Source organism: Amblyomma maculatum, chromosome 4 (assembly GCF_055883805.1).
Source record: "Amblyomma maculatum isolate TAMU_Amacu chromosome 4, ASM5588380v1, whole genome shotgun sequence".
Taxonomy (NCBI): domain Eukaryota; kingdom Metazoa; phylum Arthropoda; class Arachnida; order Ixodida; family Ixodidae; genus Amblyomma; species Amblyomma maculatum.
This window is the reverse complement of record NC_139347.1, coordinates 86,628,549-86,639,040: the sequence shown is the minus strand read 5'-3', so window position 1 is coordinate 86,639,040 and position 10,492 is coordinate 86,628,549. Positions and strand designations below refer to the sequence as shown.

The following is a 10,492-nucleotide window of genomic DNA, read 5'->3' as shown; positions in this document are numbered from 1 at the left end:
GCCAACTCTCAATCTGAGCGAGTGTATTGATCGTTGACATTTAAGTGCTTTTCTTGTCGTTTGTTGCTATTTATCGTCAGCGTATTTCATATCAATACAATTGTGACTTTGAAGCGACTTTTTTTTTTTTTTGGCTAACGTTCTTTACAAAATGTTATTGAGGTCGTGTTTTTCTTGTGAGCATATCTAGCATGTCACGCAGAATTTGTGTCGGAACTAGGAGGGCTGTAGTGGGCAAATCGTTCAGGCAGAGTTGAATTTAAACGGAGAAGAAGCTACTGGGCTGAAGTTGAGCCTTATCAACATCATTTCTAGTTATTTTCGTGTTAAACCCATGTTTAAATGTCTAGGTTTATTCAACACAGGAAACAATCTTTAGCTAAAAAAATCCCATTAATGCATTCGATGAACGATCATGTGTCGAAGCAATTGCCGAGGGCTTTCACACTTATTGTAGAATCGTATACAATTCAAAGTGGTCTGCATTACTTATAGGCCCCGCCGGGGTGGCGCAGTGGTTACGGCGTTCGACTACTGTTCCCAAGGACACGGGATCGAATCCCGGCCTCGGCGGCCGCCTTTCGATGGAGGCGATAAGCAAAGTGCCCGTGTGCTGTGCGATGTCAGTGCCGCGTTAAAGAACCCCAGGTGGTCGAGATTTCCGGAGTCCTCCACTACGGCGTCTCTCATAGTCCGAGTCGCTTTGGGACGTTAAACCCCAAAACCAAACCAAAACCAAACAATTACTTATAAGGGTGGGGTGTTGTTTTAGAGATGCAATATTGCATACATTGCAAACTCATACACTTGCACTCCTAAGTCTTTCAAACCAACATTCACACGTTAAAAGTGCGCAGCGGTATGGCGCAGGAGACTGCAGCAAAGCATACAGAGAGCCGTGCTTTTCACATGTGCTGTTTGTTGTTGCGACTGAAGAAAGAAGGGAAAGAAAATGCACGGGACACGGATTTGGACGATTTTGGTGGCTCGGCATGTCTGTACATCATACGGCTTTTCCAATGACTTAATATATAATAATAATAATAATAATAATAATAATAATAATAATAATAATAATAATAATAATAATAATAATAATAATAATAATAATAATAATAATAATAATAATAATTTGTTCACAGGAAAGGCGTGGTATCTGTCACACTTGTTTCTGTGGACACCTGAACCGCGCCGTAAGGGAAGGGAGGAAGGTGGGAGTGAAAGCGGAAAGAGGAGCCGTAGTGGAGGGCTGCGGAGTAATTTCGACCACCTGGGGATCCTTTAGCGTGCGCTGACATCGCACAGCACAGGGACGCCTTTTCGTTTCGCCTCCATCGAAACGCACCCGGGTACTCCGGCACCGTAGTCGGGCGTCTTACCACTGCACCATCGCGGCGGGGCAGATATCATAAGGCACAACAGAGTTTTTGTCAACAGGCAAAAATATAATCATACATGCTGTAATTATTTCAATGTCCTTCTCCTTAAGAGTTCGTTGTATGTCAATGATCAGTTGTCAACAGGCAAAAATATAATCATACATGCTGTAATTATTTCAATCTCCTTCTCCTTAAGAGTTCGTTGTATGTCCCAAAAGAACATAGGATCACGGCACAGAATGAAGCAATGATCAGTTGTCTCGGGCACATTACACAGTCGGCAATTCACCGTCCAGGGCACAAACATCTCCCGAAGAAATGACAGGCAGCGTCGATGTGTGTACATTGAAAAAAAAAAAAAAAAAAAAACGTTTTTGAGGCTGCCTGAATGCACATTCGCCTAACACGTTTTAGAACAGTGGTGTCGAAAAACCCTAGGTAAGGCTGCCGATACTACGGTGTAGGGAACCAACTCAGTGAGAACCTGGGCCATCTGCTTTCTCGAAGAGGCTGCAGGTAATCTAAAGAGATGTTGGTTGGTTGGTTGGTTCACAGGAAGGGAAAGACGCAGTATCTGTCACACTTGCTCTGTGGACACCTGAACCGCGCCGTAAGGGAAGAGAGGAAGGAGGGAGTGAAAGTGGAAAGAGAGAAAGGGGAGCCGTAGTGGAGGGCTACGGAGTAATTTCGACCACCTGGGGATCTTTAACGCACAGCACACGGACGCCACTAAAGAGAAGCGCACGGTGAGGAAATTGAAAGTGTCAGCTACCTCCTCAAGGAATCCCCGTAAAACCGGTCGCGAGCAAATATTTTGACAGAAGTAAACAACGACTGTAACATGAAGTGTTCTTTCTGCCTGATATTACAATATACGCCCACTTTCACAGGTACAGATAATTGTTAACGCGAAAGCGTTACTTCGCTATGTTCACAGATTTCTGTCCGCAGACTATGTCCGCAGACTGCGTACGCAAAATCGTGTCCGCAGCAGTTGAGGGTAATTGAGAAGTGGTAGAGAATAATGAGTGGTGTGAATCGATAGAGGCTGACGTAATGTTGCCGCATAAAAAAATAATTAGGCTAGTAAGTTAATTACGTAATTAATTAGAATAACTGGTTCTCAGGAAAGGAAAGGCGCAGTAGCTGACACACGTACTGCGCCGTAAGGGAAGGGAGGATAGTGGGAGGGAAAGCTGAAAGAGAGAAACGGGTGGCGTAGTAAATATGACGTCAAAGATGTGACGTCACGCAAACGGAAGTAGAGTCGAAAAAAGGGCATAGGAAGGGATTGGCGCGCAGTTTGAAAGTACCAAATACTAAAATGGGCAAACAAGAAGTGAATTAAGCTACTAGAAGCAACCAGTAGCAGCCAACAGCAGCATCCGTGCTTTCGCATTACTCCAATGTAGATTCTGCGGTGCTCTTTAATTTTTGTTGTCAAGCCGACCGTGTCTTGTGGCGAAGGATTGTTCTGGTCTATAAGCTTCCGCCGTAGCGGCTCATCGATTAATATACCAGGTGGTTCAGCGACTAATTTCAAGAATTCGCGAATATGTTGGGTATTAGAATGGCGAACAATTTTTCAGAACCGTAAACTCGGCCACGGCGGCCATAATGTACTGTAAAAACTTCCCTAATTGCATAGCCAACGAACTAAATATTTATAACTTTTAACTAAAATCTCTTGAGTGGTTAGTGCTATTGAGGAGTTCAAATACGTGAATAAGACGATGCCTTATCAGCTTTTGAAACAAAGAAAAAGTACGTTTTCTAAAGCGCTGCAGCTAAAGGGAAGCGCCCTTCTGCGCACAAATCCGAAAATGAGCGCATCCGCGCACGCGGGCCTTCCCGGTAATGAGGAAGCTGACTCCCTGGCCCGAGGTCTCACTTTCCAGGCTGGGGAGGAACAGTCTTCCTCAGATACGTCGGGGAGCGCCTGCTGTCCTTTCGTGACATCCTTACCTACCACCGTGAAAATAGGAGGACTTACGCACCCCCTGCTCCGAATCTCACAATAACACCAGCTGCCCATTGACGCAAGCTACAAACGCGCACAGCCCCATACCCCATCCTTCTCCACGCCTGCTTTCCTGACCAGGTTTCTTCTTCTTGCAAGCTCTGTAGCAAACCTGGCGACTTTCTACACAACTACTCACCTGCCCCTCATTCCCTCATCCTTCTTCACCAGAGAGAGAGAGAGAGAGAGAGAGAGAGAGAGAGAGAGAGAGAGAGAGAGAGAAACAGAATAAACTTTATTTATAATACAAGGTAATTACGAGGGTGGTTCACTCAGGTCCAGGAAACCATTGGTGAATACGGACCTCGAGGCCCGACCGATCAGCTCGCGCTGAAGAGGGAGCTCTGTGTGAGCCAGCTTCGCCTCCCAATGTTCATGGCTAATTTTCTGTATTCGGTATGATTTACGTTGTTCGGGGCAGCTCCAAACCATGTGCAGGATGTCGGACACCTCTCCGCAGGCCGAACATGCATTTGAGGGGTATTGCGCGGGCCAAATCTTACAGTGTCGGGTTGGGAGAGGTGGCTCTAGATTACTTGGAGAGGCTACTCACCAGTACCTCCTATAAGGACAAGCGCAAGATCATTACATGCGCTCTCGCTCGGATAGCCCTCCAAGGGCTTTCCTTTGTATGAGGGCCCTCCGTACATGGAGGGAGCTCTCAAATGCTATGTAGGGGGCAACACCCCCACCCTCTGTAATATTGGCAGTGAATGTTCCTACCATCACCAGGGAGCTTAATGACGACCCCATTAGCTCCATGTTCGCTGATGACATGTTGCAGTTCTTGGCGACAATTTCAAACTGCCTCCTAGCACTGTGCTGCGTAATGCAAATGGCAGAGGTTTAAGCCTAATTGAACCTGGTTATAACCAGCAAAAACACACGCCATGCACGGTGGCTTATTGGTATAGATTCTCTGATACTGAAGTGGAATACTCGGGATAGAGCCAGACTGGTTCGAAGGCACCCAATTCTAATGTTTTTTTTTTAAGGCGAAAGTTTGTCTACAGACTCTTGGTGATCGTGAGATTCCACGAGGTGTATCCGTGAGACGTCGCAAAAGGTTCTGACGTGGACATAATTTCCCCGATAAGGACGTCGCAATAGGTTCTGATGTCCAGTTAGGCCTAGTTTTTGAGGCTGATGAAACTTTATCGAGAATAAGAGTTGAGGATTGAGGCAAGTTAATAGCTAGCGTGTCGCAGGCCGTGGTGACCTTTGGCGAGGCCGGCCCGTTCGACGGCATTGGACTGACTGTTCAAGTTATCGCCTGACCTTAGCTTATCCCAAGCTTCTTTAGAGGGGTCAGGAAAGTGTTCTGAGTGGGGCTTATGGGCTTTGCACGCTCAGATCATGTGCTTTAAATTTCCCTTTTCAGCACAAAAGCGGCAGAAGGGATTCATGCCCTTATTTATAAATGTAGATATGTAGTTTAGGTTTTGCAGGGTCCCTGTTTGTAGCTGTCTCCATGTGACTTGCTGGTGTCTGGTCAGTGTTTATGCGGTGTTGGGAGTGTTCTAATTGCTTTGTAAAGTGCAGGGAGTTCGTGGTATGATATGAGTGGCTCACCGAAGGGCTCCGGTTCTTGACTACGCCACCGTTTGGCCGGCTAATTCACAAGCATGTTGGTGGGCAGCCTAATTTCCTAATTCCTCGTATGAGCTGCTGGGATTCATATTAGTTCGATATCTTTCAAGAGGCGAGATTTTCTTATCTCTGTGAGTATTTGTGAGGCGGGATTGGAAACCCTACCTCTAGCAAAGTTGCTGATCGCCAGCAGGAAGTCGTTTACTATGGTACCCGCGGACAGCAGCTTGGACAAGTTGGTTATCGATTTGTGGATAACCTTCACTACAAAGCTACTATGGTAGTAGCCTTATAGTAAATGCGATGGCCCTGTGAATCTTGTGATAGCAGCCTCCTCCTCGACTAGCGGTCTGAATGTGAAAACAGTTTCCGCCGTAACCAGTCTGACTGGGTTAATGCTGGGGTGTGTAACCCCTCATATAAAATACTTATTGGGGTCCTCCGCGTCTTCTACGGCGTCAACGTAGAGGATATCCTGCAGCCGGATAAGGGTCTTGGGCAGGCTCCTAGCTCGTGCTTCTATTCGGCCTAGATGTGCGAGAGGGTTCATGTTCCGAGGGAGATGTTTGATGGTGATCCTCTTTCGGATGTTACTTGGAATAGCTTGAGGGGGTCTTGTCGTGGTTCGCCACCAACACCTAGTCTGTCAAGCACTCAGCTACCGGCAGGCGTGCCAGACAGGCGCCTTACTTGGGCAGTTCGCTATACTTCTTTGATGTCCTCGTAGGTATTGTGAACCCCGAGTTCAAGTAGCTCTTCGTTGGAAGTCGAGCGAACCAGGCTCATGGTTGCTTTGTAAGCCATTCTAATGATGGCGTCGATTCTCTCCCCATCGTCTCTTCCGAGTTTCAAGTATTGCATTAGTCTGGCTGGTTGGTGGACCACCCAATTTAGTTCGTTCATCGTTGGCCCGTGTCACCTTAGTCACATGAACCGCGCCGTAGAGGTAATCTCCAAGCGTCTTTTGATCTTCAGCTCTGCCGAAGCGCGGTCTCCCTCGAGACCGGCCATGGCTCTGCATAAAGTGCCAATGTATCTATATCAGCTCTGCAGTACCCTACTGAAAAACCAAAAGTTATACGGGGCAATAACCTCATAAAATCTCATCGAATCGCATAGACTCTCATACGGTTCACATCATTATCATAAAATATCGTACATAATTTATGATAATGTATAAGAAACTATTAGACCTTATCCAAATATATGCGACTTGTGATTTCTTATGTCAATTGTGTGAGAAAATGTGAGGTTATTGCCTCATGCGATTTTTTCAGTAGTGTAGTCGCGATTGCCCCACCCGTCAATGCTCGTGCACAGGAGGCGTCTGGTAAACTCTGATGCCAGCCTCGGTACTAGATATCAGGCTCTCTACATGTTGGAACTGATGCTTGGGCGGGTTGGTACGCCATTACAAGCACAGCGTATGCATTGACAAGGACGGAAACACCGCTCGTCCGTGAAGTTACTGGGTTCTTGCAGTGGCTTATGCTCTACTAACGGCGGTTTAAATCGGTAATTCGGGCACATTTTTGAGCTTCAACCGCCGGTTAGAATTCGCTATAGGCTATACCAAACGGCTCCTACGAAGCCTTAAGCATGCTCCCTCAAAACTTTGTTTGTGCCGGCGTCCCGGTAAAGCCACAGCTTAGACGCGCCACAGGTTTTTCTATTGCGATTCGCACAATGTGTTGTCGACTACATACACGAAATAGCGATGAAACTGGCCAAATGCCCAGTTCTTAGGTTTATGAGGCTGCATTGTTCCTGAATGGTACTAAGAAACCAAACTTCAAACATGAAAAAAAAAAAAAAAGCAAAGCACACAGTGGTCTCATCTTCACATTATTCTGCTGTGGTTTTCAACTATTGTGTAAGGTATGACCATGAAAACTGCTTTGAAAACTCCGCCTAAACACATTTAAGCAAAAAAGGAGTTGGACGTTCCTGAGTGCACTTCCATACAAATTAGACCTGTCATATGCTTGGCTTGGTTTGGTTTGTGGGGCTTCACGCCCCAAAACAACTCAGGCTATGAGAGACGCCGTAGTGGAGGACTCCGGAAATTTCGACCACCTGGGGTTCTTTAACGTGCACTGACATCGCACAGCACACGGGCGCCTTGCTTTTCGCCTCCATCGAAAAGCTGCCGCCGAGGTCGGTATTCGATTCCGCGTCCTTGGGAACAGTAGTCGAGCGCCGTAACCACTGCGCCACTTGGGGAACATTTTTATGATGGAAATTATGGAAGCAGCAGACCTTCACATGTGAAAGAAATGTCCTCCATGTGTATGAAGTAAATAAAACCTTGTTAGTGCACGCAAGCAAGGCTGCTTACACAAATTGGGCTGCTTTTTCAACGCCTGTGGCAAATGCACCAAGCCCAGCTACTTTGCTTTGCCTTGAAAAGGTACCCAAAAGAGCACATAGATGGTCAGAGAAGCAGCCAAGTTCAGTCCATCATGTTTACCCATATTTACCCTGTCAGTTAAAATCCCTCTCAAGAATCCTCAGTACCTCAAAAATATTGCAGACTAAAAAGTGTTGCGTTATACTGTTTAAAAATATAACAATAAATATTAAACCGAGTGCTTGTCCTGATAATGGCCAAATTCAGCCTGCATTCTTGCAAGATTCAATAATATCTTGGCACTGAAACTATTTCGTGTACATTGCCAAATGGTTTTAAAGCTCCATCAGGCTCAGTACAAGGCGCTTAGCTATATCAATGATGTGATCAGTTCCACATTCGTGATTTCTTCCCAAAGTAAGGTTGAGTGATGAAGTGTCAAATTGGCGTCATGTTCAGGATTTCACGAAGTGTGATTGCACATTATCTGAATAAACTCTGCAGACTTCAAGCTCATCACTATGCAATGAAAAAGCATAGCAACAAAGGCATGAACGTGGGCTATACCAGGCCTCCATTGTAATGCAGCAGCTACCGAGCTCTGGCAGTCACTTGATTTCCTGGAAGATACCGGTGTTCCCACCACTGACATCTGGGACAGGCAGCCTGTTCCTGGACTCTCAAGACAGACCAGTGACCAACCACCTAGTGCAGAGACGAACTTCTGCTTCCAGCCTGGACTCCATCATGAATACTGTGCTTCTATTTTCCTTCTTTTCACAGCAGCCTTGTAAAGGCAAAAAAGGTTAATATGTGTGAACATGAAAATGTGGAGATTATACATACTATTTGCCTTTTAGCAATGTGTCATGATGCATGTCAATGTCATACTTGGTATTTTCCACAAAAAAAAAAATAAAAATAAACAGGGCTGAAAATTTCATTTGTATTTGCACCGATGTCCACTCACCAGTGTACATATTCAGGCTATTAATGAGAAAATAACAAGCCCCGTGATAACTCTTCTCAAACTTGTTCTAAATATACTGCTGCAACAATATGTTAAATATTAAACTCATAAATTGAAAAACGAAACCATTTTACCAAAATCTTCACGTAACAAAAATCTCGCAGACTACACATTTTACACTGAGCAAACCAGCTTGCCAAAAATGCTATAGCTCGCTCATACTGGCACGTGACCTCCCATAGCAGTACGGCTCATGGTGCGACCTGCAACGCACACAGCGCAACCTCATAGTGTTGCCCCTGGCTTACAAACATTTGTTCTTGTTTCAGCAAAAACCTATCCAGCTTCAAATGCAGTGTTTTTCGAAAGTTCCCAGGACACTTTGCATGTTGCTGAAACCGTCAACAACCATGTGGAATGAGCCCCTCTTTTCACCTGATATGCTTTAAACAAAGTATAAACAAATGCTGTCACTACTTCACAGTCGTGAGCTGTAGAATAAACAAATCACCCCAGAAACAAAAAGAAGCATGCCGACACCTGGCAGTTTTACAAAAAGCAAGTATTGCAATTTACAAAAAAACTCATTGTGAGTGGTCTCACGAAACTACAAGATGAAGTTTTGTAAATTTTCAGAGTTTCGCCAGCCTACCAGTCTTAACAGCCATCCGTAGACAACTGCTGAAGCAAGACGGCCAATGCACAATGTAAAGCAGCAACAACACAACTTACAAATGCAAAATCAATATATCTTTTAATCCACTTCCATTTTATGTGCAGACTTGTGCTTCTCCACTGTTTTCTGGAAATAGAAAAAGATATGCAGTCAGTCTTGATAAATAAACTACTGCAGTGCAGCATCTTGTAGCAGAGTACACATCAGAAACCAACAGCAAACTTTTGTACGTACCTCAAAGACCTTCAAAATGTGTTCACTCATTTCGTGAAGGTCTTGCAAGCCTTTCTTCAGTGCCTCTACTGCTGTTGTATCTAGTTCAAAAGTAAAAGTAGTTCCCAACAAATGACACGAAGTTGTCGCCCACAGAACAAGAACGTGTACTGTTACCTGCTAATTATGGAAACTGAGATGACATATAAAGCACATACCATAGGTCTCTATGCGGAGGTGCACCTTCCGCTCGGACGGATGTGGGATGGCATAACCACAAAACTTCACTTGAGGACTGAAAGAGGTATGCCTTTACTAGAGCCGGGAGCATGAATGTGCGATAAAGAAATGCAAAAGGAACTCACTTTTTCATTATCATGTAACGAAGCGCATTTCCTAACGTATGGTCTTGGTCATCGAGAAGGAATGTCCGGCATTTTTCGTTTTCCTCCGGCGACTTGATCTAGAGAAGAAAATTCGGCAGTTCTAATGACTTTTGGTTTTGAAAACTGTCCGATGTCGCCTTGTCCGGCGCATAAGATACACCCTACAGAAAATTAAAACACATCACGCGTGACGCATGCCTTGCGTAACTCTAGGAAAGGCCGGCCGTGGTGTATTGCAGTTACCAGATTACGTCATTCTTATCAAACATATGACTGATTTGGTTTTGTTTATGGGCTTGAACGTCTCAAAGTGATTCAGTCTGAGGAGCATAAAACAAATGTTTTTTTTTTTCTTTTTAACGTCCCAAAACAACTCGGGTTACGAGAGACGCCGTAGTGAAGATTTCGACTACATGGGGTTCTTGAACGTGGACTCCCACTGCTTTTTGCTTCCACCAAAAACAAATGATCAAACTGGAGAAAGCCACGGTTTCGGCCTTGTTCTGGTACGAAACATTTGCATGCAAAATTTGTTAGGCTGACCATATACTACAGCAAAAAATCACTTAGCGATTAGCGGCAGTTAAGGTAGACTGTCAAACAAGCGACAAACACCTTACACCGGTGAGTAAAGTTAAAGCTCTGGTAATCTAAAGGAAACGCCCAATCAAACAATAAAATATGACTATAGATAACATAATTTCGATGACACTAGCAATACTTTGAACGGCCAAAGAACATGAAAACAGCAGAAAAATACTCACTACTTTCAAACAGCCGACCATGTTTGTTTACCGCGCACACGTGCCTGCCTCAGCTCGGCTCCATGTCGGCTCCTTGTTCGACCAGTTCGGCCGAAGGCAGATAATCGTATTTATTACTGTAGTTATCTTTTTGTTTTTGAAACT

The 10,492-nt window shown here is 44.9% G+C and overlaps 1 protein-coding gene across 1 annotated transcript; it reads right to left on the bottom strand.

Moving 5' to 3' along the window:
* Positions 1 to 8,960: 8,960 nt before the first annotated feature.
* Positions 8,961 to 10,463, bottom strand: Polr1D (RNA polymerases I and III subunit AC2 l(2)37Cg). The gene is made up of 5 exons (XM_084602086.1): positions 10,349 to 10,463; positions 9,564 to 9,661; positions 9,417 to 9,493; positions 9,220 to 9,299; positions 8,961 to 9,111 (listed from the first exon to the last, which is right to left on the bottom strand). The coding sequence occupies exons 1-5, from the start codon at positions 10,367 to 10,369 to the stop codon at positions 9,064 to 9,066; spliced, it is 324 nt and encodes a 107-aa protein (XP_084458212.1). The 5' UTR covers positions 10,370 to 10,463; the 3' UTR covers positions 8,961 to 9,063.
* Positions 10,464 to 10,492: the final 29 nt, after the last annotated feature.

What these genes read in the sequence shown, in the direction of transcription:
- Polr1D (XM_084602086.1), bottom strand. Translation starts at nt 10,369, where the DNA reads ATGGTCGGCTGTTTGAAAGTA. An exon ending in TGGTCGGCTGTTTGAAAGTA is followed by an intron (nt 9,662 to 10,348) that starts GTGAGTATTTTT and finishes TTTCTTCTCTAG; the next exon opens with ATCAAGTCGCCGGAGGAAAA. An exon ending in ACATTTTGAAGGTCTTTGAG is followed by an intron (nt 9,112 to 9,219) that starts GTACGTACAAAA and finishes TTCTATTTCCAG; the next exon opens with AAAACAGTGGAGAAGCACAA.